Source organism: Hemiscyllium ocellatum, chromosome 8, assembly GCF_020745735.1.
Source record: "Hemiscyllium ocellatum isolate sHemOce1 chromosome 8, sHemOce1.pat.X.cur, whole genome shotgun sequence".
In the NCBI taxonomy this organism is placed as follows: Eukaryota; Metazoa; Chordata; class Chondrichthyes; order Orectolobiformes; family Hemiscylliidae; genus Hemiscyllium; species Hemiscyllium ocellatum.
This window is the reverse complement of record NC_083408.1, coordinates 77,665,147-77,693,029: the sequence shown is the minus strand read 5'-3', so window position 1 is coordinate 77,693,029 and position 27,883 is coordinate 77,665,147. Positions and strand designations below refer to the sequence as shown.

Genomic DNA, 27,883 nt, shown 5'->3' with positions numbered 1-27,883 from the left:
AAACAAGCGTGTGTAACAATCTGTGGAACAGTGGTCATAAATTTAACACTTTATCCAAAGGTTATTATTTCAATACCTTTACGTAGCCTTTGTAAGCTGTGCCAATACCCCTCTGAACATCAATTCCAAGTGGCCTCTTTGCTTGCTCAGATGGAAGAGGGCATACTTGGGGAGCACTGTCTTTGCACAAGACGTGGCATATAAATGAGCATACTATGGAATAAGAAAAATTATTTTGATGGAGACATAATAACAAACACATTAGATTTTAGTGAAACACTAATAACATTTCAAATCTAAACTGATATTTAGATATTGTAAAATAACTGCACAATTTTCCACAGAACTAGTTTACTAACAAGTTGTTGCCATTAAAAACACAGGTGCAAAATTAATTTTACAACTTTACATATTTTTACCTCATATCAAACATTGAATTCCAAGAATGTCAAAGTATTAGAATAGATAATATTGATGTATCACTCACCATCGCAGGCATATCCCTGTCGTACTAAACCCACCATGAGAGATGTACAATGGCTACACTGTGTAGGGCTTGAGAAATTTCTGATACTGACCTGATGGGCTTTAGGCTGAGGAATTCAAGAGAAAAGTACAAAGGGGACATGATAAACTGACATAGCTGTTCCTTATAATAAAAACACACTTTACATTTTCTTTTTATCATTCATTCACAGAATGGAGGGCTGCTAGCTAGGCCAGCATTTACTGTCCATCCCTAATTGTCTAAAGGGCAATTAAGAATCAACCACACTGCTGTGGGTCAGAATCAGATCTTTATTGAAGTAGTTCTTATGGCATAGTGCTAGTGTGGCACCTGAGTTCAAGTCCTACCTACTCCAGAAGTGTGTAATAACATTGAACATGCTGATTAGAAAGTATCTTTATGTGAAATTATTCAATTCAATTAAATAGTTGAATTTTCAGGTCGAGTTGGTGCTCCAGATCAAGTTCCTTTCTGGGACTTGAAGACCAAAAGAAGGTACACTCATAATGTGATCAAACAAGTTGAAGATGAATTTACAAATCCTTTCAACCAAGTCAATGGTGGATAGCAAGAATGGGACACCCATTGGTCATCCGTGTGATGTAAAATAATTGGATCAATTACCATCACTATCTAGAGCTCATGGTTACAATGTACATGTGCAATGTGTGTTGTCACAATAACTTCAACTCCATGGGGTTGAAGGGGCAGTTGGCTTAATAGCAAGTTGGAACAGATTGGTGCCTAATTGGGTTCAATTCTCATTCAGACTAGGTGGATTTGGCACCTGCCTCCTTGACCATGTTGGAGGTTGTGGTTAAACCTGCGTTTGGGCAGAGATCTTGAGAAGTGAATCTTCACTCAAATTTTATCAATATGAACAAATGGGATATCAATATTGGACTTCCAGATGAACACCTTTACTAACAACTATAAAAATAAACAAAGTATACCTTAGGCAAAGGCGTTGGCTGTACAAATATAGGAGACGTAGCAGCAGGAGCCGTTTGCTGGGGTGTTAGTGGCTCCTGAAATTTATAAAACAACACAAACAATGAGTTTACTACAAGCATTTTCATTTCGTCACAAATAATAGAACAAAATCAACTTTTGAGGGGTGATACATTTTTATTGCTAGTCAAATAATGCAAGAGTCTGCATATTATGACCTTATCCTTCCAACGGAAAGTTAGATATGATATCACAAAGTCAGTTCAGGTAGCTTTGAAAATTGCATTTTTGATTCTGTTATCCACAGCACATTATAGTACTTATACATAGTGCCAAGGCAATGGAATGTTTAATTCTCAAAGATACTAGAGGAACAACAAAGTCCAATTAATTAGCCTATTTCAATATTCAAATACTCTATTACTATCCATAATATTAAACGATGTCAGGTTTTAATAAAGGGCAAATTAAAATTTTCATTTGTTACAACGATAACTATTCAATCTCTCTGCTACATGATGTTACTTAAGCCTTCTAGTTAAAAAAAAAATTGCACGCCAAAAATGCCTCGACTAGCAATTCATTAAAGACCGTAATTAATGTGAAGTTATTACTCCCACATTGAGCTCTCATCCTGCCTGTTGGTTTCCAGAGATCTTCTAGTGTTAGACAACCTTCATAAATGGTCACATATCCAAATTTCATGTAGAAACATTCTACTAATATATTAAAAATCTTATGTTTATAATGGTAGTTAATTTTCCAATCATAAACTCTGAAGTCCATAATTATAAAGGAACCTATTCACGCTGCATTACTTTACCTATCAGGGGACCCACTGCACACACAATGAAAACATGACAAGTTTACAATTATAATTCAATCTCACGATTTGAAGAATGGGTACGGTTGAGGAGGGACTAGTGGCCTAGAATCTAGAGGAAATAAAAAATGCCCTTGACAGTAAGGGCACAGATTGCACCACATCAATTGGTTTCCTTTCCACCATGCTTCAACTACAATTATAACTTCACAGATTTAGCTGGCAGGAACACTGTCTTGTGTAGAAACATGCTATTTGGTTTAGTTTGATTCCCCAACTGTGATAAGTTAGCCTGTTGGCATTTGGGGTGTTGTGTAGTCAGGAAAGGACAAATACTAACAGGTCCCGCTTACTTCTTGATTGTCTTTGATGCAAGGCGTATTTATGCTGTTATGTGGGAAGAGTCAGAGCACGGAATTATACCCGTTGGTCCAAGCTGTCCATGCCAAGTTTCCCAAACTAAACTAGTCTCATTTGCTTGCATTTGGCCCATTTCCCTCTAAAACTTTTCTATTCATATACCTATCCAAATGTCTTTTATATGTTGCAACTGCATCCTCATTTGCAACTTCCTCTGACAGTTTATTCCACGTGTGAACCAACCTGCGAGAAAAAGTTTCCCTGCAGATCCCTTTTAAATCTTTCTTCTCTCACCTTAAAAATATGCCCTCTAGTTTTGAACTCCCCTATCTAGGGGAAAGACACTTGCCATTCACCTTGTTAATGCCCCTCATGATCTTATAATCTTCTCAGGTCACTCCTCCAGTGAAAAAGGTCCCAGCCTATCCAGTTTTTCCTTAGAAGGATGAAGGCTAAATACAATTTTCTCCATGTTAAAAGAGTCTGCCAATCAGTAGCATAAATTATAAATAAGTGAAACTCCACAGAAGGGAGAAAGTGAGGGGTGCAGATACTGGAGATCGGAGTCTAAGAATGTGGTGCTGGAAAAGCACAGCCGGTCAGGCAGCATCCGAGGGGCAGGAAAATCAACGTTTCAAGCATAAGATGAAGAGCTTTTGCTTGAAACATCAATTCTCCTGCTCCTCGGATGCTGCCTGACCAGCTGTGCTTTTCCAGCACCACACTCTGACTCGTAACTCCACATAAAGCAACTCAGGACAGTGAGAAAAAGAAACATCAAATTGGGGTGGGGAAACGAATAAGAAATTTTGTTGGGGAAATACTATGCTTAATCTATTGGCTTAATAGAATATAGAAAGTAAAACTCTGACAAAAAGGGTTTCTATCATTTTGCTGAAGAGAGAGGTCAGTTACTGAAGCTTCTTACCCTGCACTCACCAGTACAAAATGCATCTGTATTTATTGAACTTACTAACCTACCAACTCATACAGTCAAGTTCAATTCCAATGTCACCAAAACTACGTTGCTGTGAAATCCACCTAGAGGTGTGAACATTTCCATCAGTTTCCATGAAAAACGTGTATTTGAGCCCTAACCTCCTAACCCATGAAAATTTCCAATACATACCCAAAAGGATGCTACCTGCATGTAGTTATTTCTTTACAGATGTTAATATGATCCATCCCACGCTCAAATGCACTTTTGAGATGCAGAAGTCTAATGTACGCCCTTTCAACATGTTAGTTGAGGATCTACTAATGATGACTCCAACATTGACTCGTACAAATTGACCACTTTTTGAATAGTGTGTGCAAATCTGGTCTCCCTTCTATCGGAACGATGTTGTGAAACTTGAAAGGATGCAGAAAAGATTTACAAGGATGTTGCCAGGGTTGGAGGATTTGATGATTATAGGGAGAGGCTGAATAGACTCTGGCTGTTTTCCCTGGAACGTGAGAAGTTGAGGGGTGACCTCAAAGGTTTATAAAATCATGAGGAGCATGGGTAGGATAAACAGACAAGATCTTTCCCCTGGGGTGTGGAAGTCCCAAACAAGAGGGCATAGGTTTAGGGCGAGAGCGGAAAAATTTAAGGGTCCTAAGGAGGACCTGTTTCACGCAGAGGGTGGTATGGGTTTAGAATAAGCTGCCAGAGGAAGTGATGGAGGCTGGTACAATTATAGCATTTAAAAGGCATGTGGGTGGGTATATGAAAAGGAAGAGCTTAGAGGGATTTGGGCAAAGCACTGGCAAATGGGATTAGATTAGGTTAGGATATCATTGGTATGGACGAGTTGAATTGAAGGGTCTGTTTCTGTGCTATACATAAGTATGACTGTATGACCATTAACTAGTCAGAAACAAAGTGCATCAAAGCCATTCTGCAGGACAATGGCCGAACTACTTCGATCACTGTTAATACATATTATGCAAACTTCAAATGGGTCAATATTTGCAACTTCTGAACTTCAAAAGTGGTCAATTTAACTCAAATTACCCATGAATCTTTAAAGTTCCAGAGAGTTTGAACAAGTTAAGCATACCATTTCACATTATTTCTCAAGATGGAAGTGGTAGTTTTGACTAATACGTTGGTGCCATCAATCCAAAAACACACACTGCCTACCACACTACTGAGCAACACAGTGTATGAACTTAAGCAGTGGTGTCAAAAATATAAATGGTCTGAAGCAATGATTAGCCAATCAAATCATCAATGCATTTTCTCAGTTGGTCAGAATTGTCAATACAATGGACCATACTCAAGTCAGCCCAAAAGCTTACAAAATCCAAAGCAAAACTTTTACTGTTAAGCGTGATTCTGCAATTGGGCATCACTTGCTGAATGATCCTGAGTGCAGTAATAACTAACTTATAAACAATATTTGATAATCAGTTGTGCTTATATCATAACCAAAAGGTGTGGTGCTGGAAAAGCACAGCCAGTCAGGCAGGATTCCAGGATCAGGAGAGTTGACGTTTAAAGCATAAACTTTTCATCAGGAATATGGGGGGATGGTGTGTGTGTGGCTGAGAGATAAATGGGAGGGGGTGGTGATGGGGGGGGGGGGGGGGGGGGGGGGGCGTAGGTGGCTGGGAACACGATAAGTAGATGAAGGTGGGGGGGGCAATAGTGATAGGTTGGAGGGGAGAGTGGATCGGATAAGTGGGAAAGATGATGGACAGGTAGAACAGTTCAAGATGATGGCGGTGAGTTGGAGGGTTGGATATAGGATAAGGTGGAGGGGTGAGAAGATCAGAAAACTGGTGAAATTGGTATTGATCCACAATACTTACATCCCTCCGTTCCAGATTGCTAGAAACTAATGGTGATGGAGAATGAGGAGATGCTTCTGGTTTTGGGCCTGCCAAATCAGACTCACTAATGGAACCACTCTGTAGAAAATAAGAAACAATTTCAAATAAAAATTTGCGTGAGAATCACATCAAATTAATGTTTTAATTGATAATCATTGCCAATTGAAAAAAAAATCCTGACAATTTAGTCAAGTTTCAAGTTAGAAAAATATTTACCCTTGTAATATTCTTTTTATAGTTATTGTATGATGTTACAATGCAGTATTTCACAATTCTGAAGACCTTTGCATTTTTGTCACTAAAGACACATCACACTCTAAATGCACAAAGTGCTGTATAAGTAATTGGCATTTTAGACGGGAACCACTATGCCCCACTAAACTTCAAACGGAAGGTGCAGGACAACTGTCACAGATGCAGATTCGTTCTTCAGTCCAATCAGAAACTTGGGTCTAGATGTGAATCAAATTATTCTTGCTTTTCAAACCATGCCAATAAGACAGAACAATAATTTTCATTGCCAGCAAATTATAAAGCACATTGTCAAATACATAATAACTTTACTAGCTAAACTATTAAGACAGTATCATTTTAGGAAACATTCAAATTAAAAGTTGCGTAAAACATTTGCAAGTCCTGCATAATAGCTATCTTGTCTTTTTTAAAAAAAAGAGATTCACACTTGAATTCTTTCCTGGCCACATAGCATCCTGAACCAATGAAGGATTTTAGAATTCTTGTAATATGGCAAACAGATGCCAATTTGAATAAAATAATTAAATAAATTACAAGTTCATCTGTTTTAGGTCAGTCCATCAAAATAAAATTCCTCAGCTCTGCTTCAAACAATAATGAATCTTTTTATGTCACGAGATTTGGTTCAATGTCTCATCTGAAAGACTGCATCACTAACTATCCAGCAACGCCTCAATACTGCACTGAAATATCAAAAATTTGCACACATATGGAACCTTTAATACAATAAAAACATCCTAAGCATCTCACGTGAGCATAATAAAACAAAATACGACACCAAAGCTACTAAAGACATTATTAGGATAGGCAACCAACTGTTTAGTCAGAGGTAGCTTTAAGGAGTGCCTTGATAAAAGAAAGCAAGGAAGAAGTGAATAGCATGGTGGCTCAGTGGCTAACACATCTCCCAGTGGCTGGGAGTGTCCCAGGGCTTAGTATGGGTGGTCTGATTTCTTCCCACAGTCCAAAGATGTGCGGGTTAGGTGGATTGGCCACACTAAATTGCCCACAGTGCCCAGGGGTGTGCAAGTTAAGTGGATTAGCCCTGGGAAATGCAGGGTTACAGGGATATGGTAGAGGGTCAAGTCTGGGTGGAATGCTCTTCGAAGAGTTGGTGTGGACTTGCCTGCCTGAATGGCCTGTTTCCACACTGTAGGGATTCAATGTAATTCTAAGTCCAGACAGATGATAAAGAAGAAATCCCAGAGCTGGAAACCTGGGCAACTCTAGGCACAGTCAGCAATTAAAGACAGGAATGCTCATGTGACATGAACTAGATCAGTGTAGGCATGACAGAAGGTTATGGAACAGGATATTAGAGAAAGCGAAGAGAATATTAAAATCAAGACACGGTTGAGTGTGAATTAAGGGCAGATAAAGAGTGGAGCTGGTAAAAGCATAACACGTCAAGCAGCAGAGAAGGGGAGTTGATGTTTTAGGTCAGAACCAAGGTAGCTTTAATCATAAAGTCATCTTGAAAACGAAAAGTAAGGAAGTAGTGGGCAGCTTGGTGGCTCAGTGATTCACACTGCTGCCTCACAGCACCAGGGACCTGGGTTCAATTCCAGCTTCAGACAACTGTCTGTGTGGGCCTTGCACATTCGCCCAGTGTCTGCGTGGGTTTCAACTGGGTACTCCGGTTTCCTTCCACAGTCCAAAGACTGGCAGGTTAGGTCGACTGGCCATGCTAAATTTCCCAAAGTGTCCAGGGTTAGTTGGATTAGCCATGGGAAATGCAGGGTTACAGGGATATGGGGGGGGGCAAGTCTGGGTAGGATGTTCTTTGGAGAGTCCTGATGGAAAGTTCTGATCTGATACATTGACTTTCCTTCTCCTCTGATGCTGCTTGACCTGCAGTGCTTTTCCCAACTCCACTCTGACTGTGAATTAATGTTGGTTAGCAAAAACAGGTGTGACAAGTGATTGGGACTTAGTGCAAATTAAGATATGAGTAACAGAATTTTGGATCACCTCAAGTTTACAGAGCACAGAAACTGAGACACCAGCCTGAGGAACATTGAAATAGACAAGTCTAAAGGTAGCAAAGATACAAACGAGGTTTCAGTAGTAGATGGGCTGAGACAGAGATAGAATCATGCAATGTTACAAAAGTAGAAACAAGTGGTCTTAGTGATGGTGTAAATGTGCGGTCAGATGTTGACCTTGAGTTTTAAGCTTAGAATGGTGCCAGAAAGAGGGAAGGATTGGTTAGTTAGGGTGAGAGGTTTGGAGCATGGACTTAAAACAGTGTTTTCAGTCTCCTCAATATTTAACTGAAGGAAACATCTGCACATGGAGTACTCTATGTCAGATAGCAATCTCATAATTTAGCTACAATAAATGAATCATTTGGTGATGTGGTATACCTAGATATCATGAGTGTCCATGTTAGAACTAATACTGTGCTTTTGGTTGACGTCTCTGAAGGCCAGCGTACATATTAGAAATAGGTTACAATGACAATTTTTTGGGGAAAATAGAGGTTATAGTGGGATATGCAGGAAGAGAAGCCATTTGACATGTTTCCCTGGCTATGATTAGATGGGCAAGAATAAAATCAGCTGAGAACAGTCCAATGAAGATGGACCACAGCAGAATGGCATTTGAGGAATATAGTGCAATTAACCATGTCAAATGCTGCCAACAGGATGAGGAAAATGCAAAAAGTTGTTAATTGTGACAGTCTTTAGGGCCTTCAATAGGAACCACTTTAGTGTTACAAAAGGGTTAGAAACCCAACTGGAAGGATTCAAACATGACATTTTTGAAAGATGGACATGGTTTGGAGGATTCTGTAGAGCAAAGGGATGTTGAAAATCGGGTGATTGTTTGCAAGGATGTTTCTGCAAATTTCTTTTTGAGATGGCTGATGATGGCAAATGTAAAAAGAGTACTAGGATATGAATATTGCTAATCGTGATGGTGAAGAAGGAAAAGTCGGTGGTCAGCAGTGCAGTAGGAAAAAGTTGACGAAGCAGGGCAAATGGAAATGCAGTAAAAGTGGCCCAACCACAGCTAACAGATGAAGTTAAGTATAGTATTAAATCCAAACAGGAGTCATAATACTTTGTCAGAGAAAGGTAGCAAGCATGGGGACTGGGAACAGTTTAGAATTCAGCAAAGGAGGATCAAGAGGTTGATCAAGAGTGAAAAAATAGGCAATGACAGTAAACTTGCAAGAAACATAAAAGTAGTTGCAAGCACTTTAGTAAGTGCAAGTCTGCAAATAGAAAAAGACTAGTGAACACAAATATAGGTCCCTTGCATCTTAAGTGGAAGAAATGATTATGGAGAATAGGAAATGACAGAGCAACTGAACTACTTTAGTTCTGTCTTCATAGAATACATAAATAACTTCCCAGGAATGTTGGGGAACCAAGGGTATATTAGGAAAGAGGAATTGTAGGAAATTAGTTTTAGTTAAAAAAAACTAGTGCTGGAGGTAAGAATAAGATTAGAAGTTCATAAATCACCAGGGCCAGATAACGATAAGCCCAGGGTACTAAAGAGATGGCCACAGAAACAGTGGATGCATTAGACCATAAGACTGTAAGACCATAAGATATAGAAGCAAAATTAGGCCATTCAACCCCTTGAGTCTGCTCCACCATTCACTCATGGGTGATATGTTTCTCAGCCTTTTTCTCCTGCCTTCTTCCTGTAATCTTTGATACCTTTACTAATCAAGAAGCAACTTCCGATTTAAATACACTTGAAGACTTAGCTTCCACAGTCCTCTGTAACAATACATTCCTCAGTGTCACATCACCCTCTGGCTGAAGAAATTCCTCCTCATCTCGGCTCGAAAAAGTCATCCCTTCACTCTAAGGTTGTGCCCCTGGGTTCTAGTCTCTTCTAGTAGTGGAAACATCTTCTCCACGCCTCTTAGTATGCTGTAAGCTTGAATGAGAGCCTGGTCATCCTTCTAGATTATATCAAGTACAGATCCAGAGTCCCCAACCGCTCTTTATATGAATAGCCCTTCACACCTGAATCATTCTTGTAAACTTCCTCTGGACTCTATCCAAATCAGCACATCTTTCCCCGAGATACAAGGCCCAAAACTGTTTAAATATTCCAAAAGCAGTCTGACCAGAGCCTTATACATCCTTAGCACTCTTGAAATGAATGCCAAGATTGCATGTACCTTCCTAACTGCCAAATGAACCTGTATGTTAACCTTAAGAGAAAATTGAACAAGACCTCCCAAATCCCTTTGTGCTTCAGATTCTGAAGCTTTTCCACATTTGGAAAATAGTCCACATCTCTATTCTTCCGACCAAAACATATAACCTCATACTTTGCCACACTGTATTGCAACTGCCACCTCTTTGCCCAATCACCTAGCACATCCAAGATCTTCTGTAACCTCCCTGTTTCCTTAACATTACACTGTCTGTCCTTCCAACTACCTTTGTGTCAACTTCCAAAATTCTGTACACTCTTGAACAGTCACAGCGGATTGGCAGGTAGCAAGTGTAAAGAGGAGGAAACAAGAAAAATGGGAATTAGACTGGTTAGTCTACATCGTAGTAGGGAAAATGCTGGTGATTATTATAAAGGACAGGACAACAACAGGACACTTAGAAAATACCAATGGAATTCCACCAAGCAAACATGGAGTTTTGAAATGGAAATCATATCACAATAAAAACAGTACCTTTTTTGGAGTTCATAATTTGGGGGGGCGGCACGGTGGCACAGTGGTTAGCACTGCTGCCTCACAGCGCTCGAGACCCGGGTTCAATTCCCGACTCAGGCGACTGACTGTGTGGAGTTTGCACGTTCTCCCTGTGTCTGCGTGGGTTTCCTCCGGGTGCTCCGGTTTCCTCCCACAGTCCAAAGATGTGCGGACCAGGTGAATTGGCCATGCTAAATTACCCGTAGTGTTAGGTAAGGGGTATATGTAGGGGTATGGGTGGGTTGCGCTTCGGCGGGTCAGTGTGGACTTGTTGGGCCGAAGGGCCTGTTTCCACACTAAGTAATCTAATCAATAGAAGAATGAGGAAAAACCTGCATATCTGAATTTTTATAATGCTTTTGAAAGTCCAGCTTTAGAGTCTTGTAGTGCAAAATTAAAGCACGTGGGATTGGTGGCATGGATTAAGAACTGGTTAGCAGATAGGAAGTGGAGTAGGAATAAAATGGGTCATTGCAGAGAGAAAGTGATGACAAGGGAGGTACCACAGGATCAGCATTTGAGCACATTATTCACAATGTATAAACAAATGATTTGGATGAAGAAATCAAATGTAGCATTTACAAGCTTTTTGATGGCACAAAACTGAGATTGAGAGTTGTAACAAGGATACAAAAAGATTACAGGGCGATATAGACATTTTGAGTGGGCAAACACGTGGCAGATGCTGTATAATATGGATTAATGAGGGGTTGTCCACTTCACTAAGGAAAAAAACAGACTACAAAATGTCAGAGGACTACTGTGAATTTATATATAAAGGGATCTGGGCGACCTTGCACACCAGTAACTGAAAGCAAAGATGCAGGTGCAGCAAGCTGTTAGGAAGACAAATGTTATGTTAGTCTTCATTGCAAGATGGAGAAAGTGAGGTCTGCAGATGCTGGAGATCAGTCTAGAGTGTGTTGCTGGAAAAGCACAGCATTCCTGAAGAAGGGCTCTGGCCTGAAACTTCAATTCTCCTGCTCCTTAGATGCTGCCTGACCTGCTGTGCTTTTCCAGCAACACACTTCCGATCCTCCATTGCACCAAGTTGACAGTACAGAAGCAAGGAAGTCGAAGAGTCATAGAGATGTACAGCACGGAAACAGACCCTTCAGTCCAATCTGTCCATGCTGACCAGATATCCCAACCCAATCTAGTCCCACCTGCCAGTACCGGCCCATATCCCTCCAAACCCTTCCTATTCATTAAACCATCCAAATGCCTCTTAAATGTTGCAATTGTACCAGTCTCCACCACATCCTCTGGTAGCTCATTCCATACACGTAGCACCCTCTGCGTGAAAAAGTTGCCCCTTAGGTCTCTTTCATATCTTTCCCCTCTCACCGTAAACCTATGCCCTCTAGCTCTGGACTTCCCGACCCCAGGGAAAAGACTTTGCCTATTTATCCTATCCATGCCCCTCATAATTTTGTAAACCTCTATAAGGCCACCCCTCAGCCTCCGACGCTTCAGGGAAAACAGCCCCAGCAGTCTTATAGTATCTGCACAAGGCCTTAAGGGAGATTAAATATAGGAGTACTGTATACAGTTCTGGTCTTTTTACCCAAGAAAAAATATGTGTGCCACAGAGGAAATGCAGGAAAGGTTAATCAAAAGTGAATCCTGGAATGTCTGATTTGCCCGGTCAGGAGGGTTTGGGTAGAGTGCGCCTGTCTTGAGTGAGGTTTAAATGAATGAAGGGAGGTCTCATTGAGCCATAAAAATTTTTTTTAGCAGGGTGGGACGTTCTGAATGCAGGGATAATGCACCCTGGCTGTGGAATCTAGAACAAGGGATCACGACCTCAAAATATGTGGAAGTCCATTCTGGAGTGAGATGAGGAAAAAGTTATTCACTCACAGGATGGTGAACTGGAATTCTCTACCACATTAGGCTGTGGCGATGAAATCACAATAAATTTAAGAAAGTAGTAGAAGATTTCTAGAGTCAAAAGGTAAGTGGGGAGGTAGTAGGACATAGAGTGAAGATAAGAGACTTGTGAGATGACAAAGCAGGCTTAATTTTCTAGGTTTCTATTCACGTGGAATTTAAATATTTATTAGCTTAAATATAATTGATTCACAACTTTTATTACTGTAATACAATCTCTCTTACTTTAAAACCAGCTTAATGAACTCTTACTTTGAATAGGAGCCATGCAAAGCTATTTAATTTAATTTCAATCACTTAGTTCTATATGCTTGAAACTATCACAAGATTATACTAATATTTGCCATATATTTTATTTTTACTTCTTTCTATACCTTTAGTTCAATTTCTGAAAATGTACTTGAATTGCAAGCATATAACAAGGGCCACTGAACTTGAAACGTTAATGCTGCTTTCTCTCCACAATGCTGCCACACCTGTTGGGATTCTCCAGCAATGCCAGTTCTTGCTTCATATTTCCAGAATCTGCACTAATTTATTATATAATATCATGCTATTTGTCAATTATTAACTCAATCTAATGGTCTGACCAATCAAAGTTTAAACAAATCATTTCCAGAAGAGTATTTTAACCCAATTATATTAATGATCTGGATGAAGGGACTGGGGGCATTCTAACGAAGTTTGCCGATGATACGAAGTTAGGTGGACAGGCAGGTAGTACTGACGGAGTGGGGAGGCTGCAGAAGGATCTAGACAGTTTGGGAGAGTGGTCCAGGATATGGCTGATGGAATTCAACGTGAGCAAATGAGAGGTCTTCCACTTTGGAAAAAAGAATAAAAGCATAGACTACTTTCTAAGCGGTGAGGAAATTCGTAAAGCCAAAGTACAAAGGAATCTGGGCGTGCTAGTCGAGGATTCTCTAAAGGTAAACATGCAGGTTGAGTCTGTGATTAAGAAAGCAAATGCAATCTTGTCATTTATCTCAAGAGGGTTGTAATATAAAAGCACCATTGTGCTACTGAGACTTTATAAAGCTCTGGTTAGGCCCCATTTGGAGTACTGTGTCCAGTTTTGGTCCCCACACCTCAGGAAGGGCATACTCGCACTGGAGCGTGTCCAGCGGAGATTCACATGGATGATCCCTGGAATGGTTGGTCTAACATACGAGGAACAGCTGAGGATCCTGGGATTGTATTCATTGGAGTTTAGAAGATTAAGGGGAGATTTAATAGAAACTTACAAGATAATACATGGCTTGGAAAGGGTGGACGCTAGAAAATTGTTTCCGTTAGGCGAGGAGACTAGGACCCGTGGACAGAGCCTTAGAATTAGAGGGAGTCAATTCAGAACAGAAATGTGGAGGCATTTCTTCAGCCAGAGAGTGGTGGGCCTGTGGAATTCATTGCCGCAGTGGAGGCCGGGACGCTAAATATCTTCAAGGCAGATATTGATAAATTCTTGATGTCACAAGGAATTAAGGGCTACGGGGAGAATGCTGGTAAGTGGAGTTGAAATGTCCATCAGCCATGATTGAATGGCGGAGTGGACACGATGGGCCGAATGGCCTGATTCCACTCCTATGTCTTATGGTCTTATTTTGTTTCTGGGTTTCTATTCTCCATTTCAATCAGAATGTAATGCTCTCCCAGTGCCATATGTCAGATTTTAGATTTGAAAGGACAAATGTTGTGGACATTCCAAGTAACTCTGAATGCAATTAGTATAACCAAAGAGTAATCAGTTCCTCCGGTGGCATGTTACGTCATTCATGACATGAAAAAGAACAGATGCAAATCCATTGGAAACTTGATTTGCTTAAAATAAAGCTGAATTTTCCAGAATACAACGTGATATAGAGAATTGTGTAAATCTCTCAGTGACCGTCATTTATTTAAGATATTACACAAAACAATTCTCTATTAGATATTATAATAGGTATAGCAAATTTTATACAGAATTAGTATATGATTTATAAATATTAAACTCACTTTCAAAAGGGAAAGCTGAAAACTGTATAGCTGTAATTTGCAGTAACGTGTTCTGAGTCACAAGACTGTGAATCCAGTAGTTTTAGAGAAGTAATGTGTTTGGCAGCACATGAAGGATATCTTCATGATTTTATTTAAATGTTATGGCTTTCTGTGCTACCTCTTGAATCTGAGTGAACTCTGCTGCTGAAAGCCAACAATTTCTAGTTTAGAAATTATGATTATTTTATCCCCATTCTCAACTTTTAAATAGTTCAATGTTGCAACAGTTGCACTGCGTGTTGCATTTTATTAAAACCTGACTTAATCAGAACTAGCTTACATTTATAGTTAAGCATTGTGTGCCAAACAAAAGTTTTTTTTTGTGTATGCAGATTTCTAAGTTGATTATTGTGACATTGTTTAGTCTTTATGAATCTCATTTTTGTTCCTGGTAGACCTTTCTGGTCAGTTGCCAATGAATTTGGAACTTATTTTGGCCCAAACCTTTGGCTTGAATTCTTAAATTTCCCGTGCTTACTTTGCATAAATTGATGTCACAATAGGTTGGAGGTTTATGGAACTATACTTGCATAAATCTATCACGAAATGAAAGCAGCTGTGAACAATGTGAACACAAGACCAACAATTGAACAAATTTTACTGAGAAGTCAACAGATCTCTTTCTTCTTTGGTTACTCTAACAATGTCATTATGAAATAGACTTCAAAATGTTGCTTCCTTTATTTGGTCTCAAAATTCACACATTTCAGTCCTGAATTCTATGTGCCACCAGGCATATGTGTAGCGTATGGATTACTGCATATTAGTCATAGTACAAAAGTTTAATGTCAACAGCAAACAAACATGATTAATATCTTTTTTATAAATCAACATTTTGTAGGATAGAACAAACAGCAATACTATCACTAGAAAATCATTAATTATTGATTTATGATGCTCATGTACTTCATTTTTAAATCTTCCTTTTCAATTTTGAGTATTGAATACTATTATAGATCTCGGTCAATCGTTAGTTGAATTTGCAGTTTTGCACAGATTTATATTTGGGGGCTGTGACCCTGAAGTCATTCCTTGGTGCATAATTGCTTTAAATGTAACTACTTAGCTTTCGTAACCTTGTTATAGATTATTTCATTTTTGGTATGTAATGTTTTTGGTGATTTTCTTGAGGGTTTTCTTAAAAAGCAAGAGGAATATCAATGGTTGTGTCTCTAGTTATCAGTCTGGATAGGAGTGAAATAAGAAACTATTTTCTTATGCAGAAAATTTAGTGTACAAGTGTTTTTTGAAACATTTAGAAGAATACCATTGGAACTACTTGCACGTTTTATGGTATTACTCTACTGTCAGATCAAACTGCACAAAATAAATTCATACATGCTTCAAGATCTTAGAAGCTTGAAAAACATTTCATATAATAGACCTGAACAAGGTCCAGTTTTTCATTTAAAAAAACAACTATTTAACAAAACATAGATAAAAATTCAAACCGCAGTGGTAAAATAACTGATAGCAGTGAAACTACAGGTACACTATCAAACCTGGCAGTGTTGGAACAGAAGCTATACTAGATTTTAAATTTTGCTAAATTTTGGGTTAGGCCCAAGACCTAGGGTGTTGAAAGATTTGGACCAGACTTCGAAGAATAAAGGATTCGGTGGAGCATGAAATAGACCAATGGTAGACTGTAACACCTCACCTGAATTGTCCAGGGAAGTTAGAATAAACTTTTTTTAAAATAATGTGCAGCACATTCTATAAATGTCCCATTAATAAAGTGCTGGTTCATACACAGCTACTTTGTACATGTAGCTAACACAAAATGTCTAGCGACAATACAAACCTCTTCGAAAATAAGGAAAAATAGACATTTCATTAAAAGTAATTAGAAAGTGTCAGCTCATGTACTGAAAGTCGCTTAAGGGTGGAAGACTGACATTATTCCTTTGGTTCTTTTGCACCCCCATTATTCCTGGACAGTGAAACTGACTGCAATGGGGAATTAATAATCCAAGGCAATTTTACTTTAATTTTCTGACCTGTTTAACATTTTTCAATTCTAATGCAGTTTGATATTAGTGTACAATGTAGTGAGAGAATGTTGCACCATCATAGGCATTGGTTTTTAGATGAAACATCAAATCAAGTCAGCAGCTGATCTCTCAGGTGGATGTAAAAGATCTCATGGCACTATTTCAAGGTTCTGCAGCTCAAGTCCTATCCTTAATAAGCATCACTAAATATAGATTAGTTGGTCATTATCACATTGCTGTTTTGGGAGAACTTACTGCGTGCAAATTAGCTGAATTATTTCTGACGTAACAGGAGTGATATATTCCAAAAGGACATCCATTGGCTGTAAAGCTTTCGGGATCATGAAGAGATGACATAAATGAAAGTTTCAAGTTTTACTTTGTCAGTGTTGCTAATTACAAAAAGTTTTTCTAAATAAACAATGTGACCTGACATTTAAACCAATGTGAAGAGAACACTTCCAGGGTTCATGTTCTCTTTTAGTCATCTTACATTAACCATGGTGCCAAAATGAGAGGCTTGTAATTACAAAGTATCTTTTAGCAACAAAATACTTTTAGGCTGCAATCATTGTTGTAATGATGGATATTTTAGAAGCCTTACTAGCGCATGTGATTTAGGCTGATACTCCAGGACATCAGTGAAGGAGTCGCTGCACTGATACAGGATCAAACATCGAGAAGAGACATTAAATTGAGGCCCTGGTCATTTACACTCACTTGGTATACCGAAGTCACTTACTCAACTTCTTCCTACACCTAAAATAATTAATTTATTTTTCATCAAAACACACACAGTATTGACAGTGGTACATAATTAAGAATTTCAATACAATTTCAATTGTTCCAATTAAGAAAGGAAGCAAGCTCATGTACTGTATGTACAGTTTTCTCTTTATATGAAATGGCAGACAATTACATAAACGAATGCAAGGTAACACTAAGCAGCAAGTGTTGAATCATGGAATAACTTAATGAGATAGAACTCATCATGGTACCTCATCAAGTCAATTAGTCCGAGCGAGCACAACATAATCAACAGTATCATTCTTCTTTTCCTGTTATCATATACCCTTCACTAGCACAGTGCAAACAGAACAACTGCTTCTAAATGTCAGACGATGCCAAACAGGTTTAAGGGAAAAAGGATGGTGCAATTTGACTTACCCAAAATTCTCTCTCCTTACTACACAAACCAATTAATTTCCTTATACAATAATCAGTGATTCATCCTGCCTGAGAAAGAGGACTGGAGGGAATCACGAGCAAATTGTAAGTCATGGCAAACTAGATGCCATATATCTGAAGATCTTTGCTTCAGCATGTGGCTCACATTTTGTACAAACTAAATATCACCACTGCACTCGCGCCAAAAGATACTTTTTAGATTTGCTGAATATGCAGTGATCTGATCTTGAACTATCTGATGCCTTGTTTCATGAGAATTGCTATACCAAGTCTATGCTATAGCGTCCAAAAAAAATCTACAATTAAGTCTATAATTACCCTCCAATGCTGTCAGCTCAGGGTTGTTACAGGATGGTTATCTACAATTGGCAGACTACTATGGAAACAAACATGAGTAATAATGCTTTGAGAATACCTTGGCTACAAAGCTAACTTAGCCATGACAACTTTTCAGTCACCAAATGGTGAGCCATAAGCTGAAGCAAATATCTACTGATAGGAACTTTTTGTCAATCTTCATGGTAGAAAAACCATTAGTATACCAAAAGTTCAACAGAGTTAAGGGGCAGAGGTGAGTGTAGTGGCCATACGAAGATGATGCTGGGCATGTTGAAAAGTCTGATGAGGAAAAAAAAACACCCAGACCAGATAGGACTGCACTCCAGGATTCTGAAGGAGATAGCTGAAGAGATTGTGGAGCATTGGTGATCATCCTTCAGGAATCAGTGAAGTCAAGGATGATCCTGGAAAACTGGAAAGTAGCTAATGTAACACTCTAGTTTAAGGGAGGGAGGGAGGTAACAGATGGGAAATTATAGGCCAGTTAGCCTGACCTCAGTCATTGTTAAAATTATTAAGGATAAGTACTTGGAAGTGCATGGTAAAATAAGGTTGAGTCAGCATGGCTTCATCAAGGAGAGGTCATGCCTGGCAAATTTGTTGGAATTATTGAGCAGGTAACCGTCAAGTGAGACAAAGGAGAGCCTGTGAATACAATCAATTTAGATTTCCAGAAGGTCTTTGACAAGGTGCTGCACAGGATGCTGCTAAATAAGGTAAGAGCCCGTGATTTTAGCAGCAAGTAAGCGGCAAGGACAGAGGACTGACTGATTGGCAGAAGGCAAAGAATAAGGATGAAGGGGTTTCTTTCAGGATAGAAGCTGCTTACTAATGGAGTTCTCCAGGGGTCAGTGTTGGAACCACAACTATGCATGTTATACATTAATGATCTGGACAAAGAAACCACAGGCAAATACAATCGGTTCTGCTATAACACATGTTTCTTCAACATGAAATAGACCGGATAATGAAGGAGGCATTGGATATGCTTTCCTTTATTGGTCACTGTATGGAGTATAGGAGTTGGGGGGTCATGTTGCTTTTAGAATATGGTGTGCAGTTCTGGTCTCCTTCCTATTGAAAGAATGTTGTGAAACTTCAATGGGTTCAGAAAAGATTTACAAAGATGTTACCAGGGTTGGAGGATTTGAGCTATAGGGAGAGGCTGAATCGGCTGGGGCTGTTTTCCCTGGAGCATTAGAAGCTTACGGGTGGCCTTATAGAGGTTTATAAAGTCATAAGTGGCATGGATAGGATAAGTAGACAAGGTCATTTCCCTGGGATGGGGGGGGGGGGGAGGAGGAGGAGGAGATCAGAACTAGAGGGCATAGGTTTAGGACGAGAGGGACAAGATATTAAAGGGACCTAAGGGGCAATGTTTTCATGCAGAGGGTGGTGATGCATAGAATGAGGTGCCAGATTAAGTGGTGGAGGCTAGTACAAAGATAGCATTTAAAAGGCATCTGGATGGGTATATGAATAGGAAGGGTTTAGAGGGATGTGGACTAAGTGCTGGGACTAGATTAGGTTACACTATCTGGTCAGCATAGATACGTTGGACCAAAGGGTCTGTTTCTGTGCTGTACGTCTCTATGAATTGGCTTATAATGCAATTGAAAAGTTTAGAACATTTGTAAAACGCGAACTTTCCTCACTTGTATTGGCTATTACATGATGCTGGTCCCATTAGTTTAAGTGGTGCTGATTTTGCAATTTTCTTACAACATGAGGTCACATGGGAATGGGATTATTGCATCAGACCAGATTGTAACACAAACAAAGGTGGAGGGAGAGATAGTATTGAAGAATTAGGGAGGCTACAGAAGGACTTGTACTGGCTATGAGAATGGGAAATGTAATGGCAGTTGGAAAACAAATGTGGGCAAATGCGAGGTTATGCACTTTGGTAGAGATATAGACTATTTTCTAAGTGGGGAAAGGCTTCGCAAGTCTGAAGCATAAAGAGACTGACAAGCTCTAGTTCAGGATTCTCATAAGGTCCAAATGCAGGTTCAGTTGGCAGTTAGAAAGGCAAATGCAACGTTAGCATTCAGTTTGAGTGGACTACAATACAAGAGCAGAGATATTTTAGATTAGATTACTTACAGTGTGGAAACAGGCCCTTCGGCCCAACAAGTCCACACCGACCCGCCGAAGCGCAACCCACCCATACCCCTACATTTACCCCTTACCTAACACTACGGGCAATTTAGCATGGCCAATTCACCTGACCTGCACATCTTTGGACTGTGGGAGGAAACCGGAGCACCCGGAGGAAACCCACGCAGACACGGGGAGAACGTGCAAACTCCACACAGTCAGTCGCCTGAGTCGGGAATTGAACCCGGGTCTCAGGCGCTGTGAGACAGCAGTGCTAACCACTGTGCCACCGTGCCGCCCACTATACGGCTGAGGTTACATGAGGCTCTGGTCAGACCACATTTGGAATATTGAGAGCAGTTTGGGCCCCACATCTAGGGAAAAGTGTGCTGCCCTTGGTGGAGTACAGAGGTGGTTTAAAACAATGAGCCTGGAAATGAAGGATTCATCATATGAGGAGCAATGAGGACCCTGTGGAGCTTGGAAGGATTGGGGAGACGGGGATCTCATTGAAACTCACACTGAAAATCAACAGGCCTGAATAGAGTAGATGTGGAGAAGCTGTCTCCGTTAGAAGGAGAGAAACTAGTACATGAAGAGAATCAGTGTAAAGGGACACTCCTTTAAAATTGCGATGAAGAGGAATTTCTTCAGGCAGAGGGTGGTGAATCTATGGAACTCTTTGCTGCAGAAGGCTGTGGTGGCCAAGTTACTGACAGTATTTAAGAGAGATATAGATAGGCTCTTGATTAGTATGGAGATCAAGGGTTCTGGCAGAAGATAGGAGATTGGAGTTGAGAAACATATCAGCCATGATTGAATGGCATAGTAGACTTGATGGGCCTAATTCTGCTCTCAAATCTTATGGTTTTATGTTGCTACTTGAGTTGCCTACAAAGTATTGAGCAATGGTATAAGTACAGAACTACATGCAAAGTTGCACATGCACTATGGCCAGACTGAGCCAACACTAGCCAAAGTCAGTGATATCATCATGGATGATGTTCCTTATTCTTAAATTATCATCTTCCCCATTCTCTTTTTGCTAATAACTCATACTGAGCGTGATATCCAGGGGAGGCAGCTCTGGGATAATACCTAATTAGGGTCCAAATCTAAATCTGAACTTCATGCGTCAAATCTTTTAATGTGCTAAATCTTTTGCTTTATTAATCTCAAGATTACATAGGAAGGCTATTGGCAAGGGTCTGTGAATTTAAGATGCTCACATCCAATGAAAATCAGCAAAAATAGTGATCACGAACAGGTATGGAGAATAATTTTTCTCCTCCTTAGCTTAGCACATGAAAATCCCAACTGCACCTTTGTTTTCAAGCCACATCTGTGCAGAGCAGGGGTGGAGCATTGTTCTTTGAGGTTTTGAATAGCTTAGTGGCTTATTGTGAGATTTAAGCACTGGGCCCAACTTTTAAACTAGCATTATTTTACTATTACACAAATAAATACAATATTATTTTATAAACTGAACAAAACTGAATTCCAGATTAGAAACAACAATCTAATGTTAAATTCATTCACTATAATTTATTTCATTTATTTCACAATTTAAAATCCACAGCAAACGTGCCTACTTATTCTTAGCTATTTATTGGAAATTTGTAATTTTGATGTTAATGAAATTACAGCAAAAGGACTCACTCTAAATTCTGAACTCTAAAATCGATGTAATTATGTTTTCAAAATAAATAAGAGAAAAGAAAGGTAGATAAGATTCAGGCAGCATAAATGTGAGGAACATTTTCTTTATACTCCAGCATATAACTGTAGCATCAAACATATATGTACTACTTTTATTCACATTTTGAAATGCTTTATATTTTACAACTCAGAACTTGTACAGCTTGGCCATAGATATACAACTAACTACCCATCTCAACCACTAGGTGACCGTGTTATCTTGCTCCCTGATGTATAGCCACTGGACTTTGGCTCTTTTTTAAAAATAATAATTTTAGACTAGTTCATTAAAGAGGACACTCTTTGACATCTCACTCATGACTTTTAATTGAAGCAGTGTGTTCTATTAAGGATGGTGTAGGTTTATCCTAAGGGACTTAATAGAAGGGGGGCACTCCTTCAATCATAATCGATTCTTAAACTTTCACTTACAACTGACTAAAGAATGGATGCTCCAAGGTACTGTAAAATATTTCCTTACATGTTTGTTCTTTATAAAGCAGGGCTTGATGGAAGATATCAAGTTTGAAAAGGGTAGGCAGCAAGAGAAGAATCATTGAGACAGCACGTTAAAACAATATTTTAGACAGGATTGAATGGCACATCACCTAGCTTCTGTAAACCCCAACACTAAGATACAGAATACATGTCAAAATGGTTACAGTTTTATAAGCTTGGGAGTTCAAATAAGTACCTCTTATTGGAATCAGAAAACAAGAGTTGATGGTCAAATCCAAAAAAGGTTTGATCTTTTATCCAGTAAAGATCAAAATGCTACCTGAACCTTTGCTTAAGTTAGTTATTCATTTAATTGGTTCCACCAATTGAAACCATCAAGTATAATGATGAGGAGCACTTCAAATAATTCATCCAATTTTATTTGAACTCCAAATATGGTTAACTGGCATTGCAATTAAACAAATCTTTGCAGAAATGCCAACCTACATATTTAGTCGACTGTTGAATTGTATTATACTTTGGACAAAGGAGGATTAAATATTTACCAAATACAATTGCAATCATTATTGCAGCTTGAAGTCATTGTGAAATTTGGTGATTTGAGTACTTTGAAAACAAGCAATTTTCAAACATTAGCAATAGTAATGGTAGTTTCATGTAAAGCTATAGCAGAATTAATTAACAAGGAATAAGGAAGCACAACTAGCTTAGAGAATGCCAGATTAAGTGATAACAAGTTAGGGTGACAAAGCACACGCACAAACTTACTTCTTCCCAAAACGCTAGGAGAGATGATGTAGACGAAGAAGAAACAGAGCCCTTTGTACAACAGATATGAGAAAAATACACTTAGTGAATTCCCTTTTGCAAATTCAAAAGTATAATAATAGGAAACCATCTCTCACAAAGAGATTGCTGCACTTGGGTATAGCCAATTTGTTTGTAGGAACACCTTCATTTGTTAAAAAAGACCATATGTTTTATAAGCTTTTGAAAGATGCCTGGAATCAGCATAATGTAATGCCACAAAGTGTAGAATTAGCAATATTTTTCAGTTGTAAAGAGGATTAGGGATTACAGCTCAAAGGAGTATGGATTGAATCAACTGGTTACAAAAATGAGCAGATTCACACATTTCCAGATATCTAACTGGCATTTCCTTACATCTTTTCAGCATATCAGATTTTTAGCTACAAACCATGACAGTTTGCTTTAAAAGATTGGAAAACATATTCCATTCGTAAATGGCAAGGCTGTCAACTTCATGTAAAGCTGTTTTACTGTCCTATCTTATACTAGATACTATTATAATTTCCTCCTAGCTAAAATAAAATTTACAAACATGCACATCGAAACACTTCTAGAGTTTGATATTATCACCACATAATCAGCACTTACTTTAAATCCCAAGTCATGTGGAATTGGAGAGGTGTTAAAATAATCAAAAATAGAATCCTGAAAATCTGGAAGTTTGAGACCTATCAAACAAAAGAAAAAGCATAAGCGTGAAACATGACTTGCTTCAGGACAATAAAACTAACCACAGAGATTTTACAAGTCTGTTTTGAAAAAGTATTTAAACTGTAATTATAGTTCATAGTAAAATTGTTGATATCACTAACCTTTTTCTGTTCTGGCTTTACTTTCTTCTAATTCTTTCTTTAAATTCTGGATTTCTTCTACTAATTTCTGATTCTTACCATCTGCCTCCTTCAGTTTACTGAAATCAAATTTTCAAGATGGAGATAGAATACAGAACATTAATACCGATGTATTAATAAAAATGGTCATACATGGTTCAAAAATTTGCCAAAGGTTTTAAACATAATATTTTTAAAATTTTCCAGTTACCAAAATCAGGAGGAGGATTCGTAGGTTTTCATTTATAAAGCACCTTATTGCATTCTCGAGACATTTCTATATGCTGCATGTGCAAAGTAGCTTTAAGGCTATACAACATTGTTCTATGTACAAATGCAGCAAGCATTTAGAAGCAGCCAATCACGCAAATTAATCAGTCGACAGTAGTAGTGGTTCAGGGAAATCAAAGCTTCTGTTTAATATTTACAGGGCAGTACATCTGCCAGTGCAGCATTCTTACTGCAGTATGCTGAAGTTATAATCTCCTTTATGGAAAGAGTAGTCTGAATGTGCAACTCCCTATTACAGTTTGCTGTTTAGATACTACAGATAAAATGTAGAAAGTCCAATTAATTTAAAGCGGATCTTGGCCTATTTACTTTAAATTTAATCAAATGTAATTAATTTAGTTACATTTCTACTTTTGGGCTTAAAGTAGTTATTGGTATTAGATTAAAAATAATAAATATGCCAAACAAACCCTTGAGCCTGCACTGACATTTACTTCAATAAGGACTGTTTACTTACATCATTTCCACTTTCTCATTCTCCATATCCACCAGTTCCCTCACATACAAAAATTTTGGAATATACTCAATTGTATAGTATTTCCAGACCCTGGAGTAGAAAATTCCAATGATTCACAACTTTGAAGTGAAAAAAATTCTCCTAATTGGCTGATGATTCATCTTGGGAATATATTTCCTTATTTTAGACTCTCCAAGTAAGGGGGGGCAGTTTATCATCGTGTACCCTGTCAACTCCTTTAAGATTTGTCCACAGCCTTCGTTAACCATTAGGTGTATTGTTTACTGTTTAAAGGAAGGAGTTGAAATTCAGAAAGTGCACGTATCAATATCACCAGGATGATAACAAGAATGAGAAATTGTACTTGTGAACAGAGACAATGAGCTGAACCTTTAGGGTGGTATATTCCTCATGCCCTGACTGAAAAGTTAGTTGTTAGCTGCTCATCTGAAAACTATCTGCTCCAACATGAAAAATTGTTTCAGAATGGGACTTCTATCCTGAGAGGAAGTACCACTCTAAAAGACTGCTGAACAGTCTAATTTAATAAAAACAGAACTGCAAACGCTGGAGATCCAAAATAAAAACTGCTAGTTCTGATGAAGAGTCACTGGACTTGAAACATTAATCATATTTTCTTCTCAAAGATGCGGCCAGACCTGCTGAGTTATGCTGTTAATTTCTATTTTTGTCCTGAACAATCTGACTGACGAGCAGCTCAGTTGTCCTTGGTATGCTCTGAATCAGCAATGGCAACTGATGGGATTACAGGTAGTTATTGGGTAAAATGACTGGTAGAACTCAGACTGATAAGTCAGTTTGTAATTTTGGATAGGCCTGGCTGGTAGATTCTGGCATGTAGACAAGGATGGGAAAAAATGACTGAAAGTTTCAGGGCGGCACGGTGGCACAGTGATTAGCACTGCTGCCTCACAGCGCCTGAGACCCGGGTTCAATTCCCGACTCAGGCGACTGACTGTGTGGAATTTGCATGTTCTCCCCGTGTCTGCGTGGGTTTCCTCCGGGTGCTCTGGTTTCCTCCCACAGTCCAAAGATGTGTGGGTCAGGTGAATTGACCATGCTAAATTACCCGTAGTGTTAGATAAGGGGTAAATGTAGGGGTAGGTTGCGCTTTGGCGGGTCGGTGTGGACTTGTTGGGCCGAAGGGCCTGTTTCCACACTAAGTAACCTAATCTAATTTAATCATAAGGCAGAACATGTCTTTGAACTGTGCAGGGAATTCCTTGAAGCAGGTACTTTCTGCTCAACAATGTCCTGTGCTTTAAAATTTGCTGAGCCAATTGCCCTGTCTCTGTCCTCCAGTGATTAAACTAAAACAATGGCAGAGGCACTTCGGTGTCCCATTAGGCCTAAGGACTGGCGCACTATCTGACACTTTCCCTTCTGTAATATGGGAGAACGGTCAGGAGCAATCGAGTCCAGTGCACTGTGCACATACTAAACATGAGGCAGTGATTCATTGGCCATTGCAATTCCAAACGGGGAATCCCAAAGCCCAATCTAATCTCATTAATTTGGACATTTCCCCTTGCCCCGCAACTTCCTCTGCTCGAAATTCTTAAAACACTTTCCTCTTACAATTGTAAGTTAATGTCTCCTTATTGCTGACAAATCTCCAATCAAACTGAGGAGACAAGATTGGATTTTGGGATACTCAGAAAATAATCTAAGTTTCTTACGTTTCGTTTAAGAACTAATTTTTCATCTCTGATTTCATCCTAGTCAAAGTCTGTAATATGGAACATTAATTTCCTTTGTATAATAAACACAATAACTACTGCCTTGTAAAAATCTTAGAATGTTTAGGATGGATGTTAATAGATTAAGAGTCTAGAATGAGGGAACAAAGGAAAAGGAATTAGTCATTTATACTGCGGAGAGAAAACATTTCTTCAAAGATTGCAAATTATTGGAATTCTCTGCTGGCCTGGCAACATCTGTGAATAAAAATCAAAGTTAACATTTCAGGTCTGGTGACTCTTCCTCAGAACTGATGGTAGCTAGGAAAATATTGGTTTATAGGCAGAAGATAGGGGATAAGGAGTAAACGATAGGTGGGGATAGAGCCCAAAGACAGAGGACAGACAAAGCTGTCGATAATGATCCAGATGTGAGGGAGAATAGACATTAATGGAGACTGTCAGTTGCTAACAACAAGTTGTGTATAATGACATACTATGTGATAAGTCCTGGTGTGTGTGTGGGGTAGGGGGCTAGGACATGGGGGAGTTCAGGCCCTATAATTATTGAACTCAATATTGTTTCTCGAGGGTTGCAGATTCCCCAAGAGGAAAATGAGGTGTTGTGCTTCCAGCTTCATTAGAGCACTGCAGAAAGCCTGAGACAGAGATGTTGGCCAGGGAACAGGTTGGTGGGTTAAAGTGGCAGGCAACTGGAAGGTCAGGGTCTATTTTTTCCAGCCAGACCATTGGATGATTGCTTTGCAGAGCAACTGTCTGTATTATGTTTCCTCAGTGTAGAGGAGACCACATTGTGAACAGCAAATGTAGTAAATTGGAATGCAAGAAGTGCAGGTAAAGTGCTGCTTCACCAGGAAGGTATGTTTGGGCCCTTAGATACTGAGGAGTGAGGTGGTAAATGCACAGGTGTTACACCTTCAGCAGTCACAGGGGAAAGTGCCGTGGGGCCGAGGATGGGGTGTAGGAAGTGAAGGAAGAGTGGACCAGGGCATCCCGAAGGGAATGGTCCCTGTGGAAAGCGGATAAGGGAGAGAAGGGAAATAGGTCTGGCGGTGGTAGAAATAGTGGCTATTGACCTTCTGTATGCGGATGGTGGCGGGATGGTTTGTAAAGACAAAGGTGAGTCCTATCACTGTTGTGGGAGGGAAGACAGGTGGTGAGTGTGGAAGTGCGGACATAGGTTGGAGATGGTTGAGGGCCCTGTCGACAATGGTGCTGGGGAATCCGCAGTTGAGGAAAAAGGTGGGCAATCCTTATTGAAGGTGGCCTCATTGGAATATAAGCGACTTAAATGGAGGAACTGAAAGAACGGAGTTTTTACAAGAGACAGGGTGTGAAGGTGTAAATTCCAGGTAGCTGTGGGAGTTGGTGGGTTTATAGTGGAGATTTGTGGCTAGTCTATCCCCAGAAATGGAAACAGAGGTATCGAGGAAGGGAAGGGAGGAGTCAGAGATAGAGCAGGTGAAAGTGAAGGTGGGGTCAAAATTGGAAGCAAAATCAATGAACAGTTGCAGATGAGAGAAGCAAGCAGCACTGATGCTATCAGAGAAAGAGTTATGGGCGGGGGCCAGAATAGAATTGGAACAAGAAATGTTCCACATACCCCATGAAGAGACAGGCATAACTGGGCCCATGTGAATATCCATGGCCTCTGGCCTGAAGAAAATGCCA

At 39.4% G+C, this 27,883-nt stretch overlaps 1 protein-coding gene across 2 annotated transcripts in view; it reads right to left on the bottom strand.

The window, feature by feature from the left end:
* Positions 1–27,883, bottom strand: part of cdc42bpb (CDC42 binding protein kinase beta (DMPK-like)) — a 210,350-nt gene that overhangs the window by 30,622 nt on the left and 151,845 nt on the right. For both annotated transcript variants that reach the window (XM_060829247.1, XM_060829248.1), the window contains exons 20-25: positions 23,726–23,823; positions 23,502–23,581; positions 5,442–5,540; positions 1,462–1,536; positions 488–593; positions 77–213 (exon numbers count right to left, since the gene is read on the bottom strand). In XM_060829247.1, coding sequence (XP_060685230.1) covers positions 77–213; positions 488–593; positions 1,462–1,536; positions 5,442–5,540; positions 23,502–23,581; positions 23,726–23,823 — 595 coding nt within the window. The remainder of the gene's footprint in view (positions 1–76; positions 214–487; positions 594–1,461; positions 1,537–5,441; positions 5,541–23,501; positions 23,582–23,725; positions 23,824–27,883) is intronic.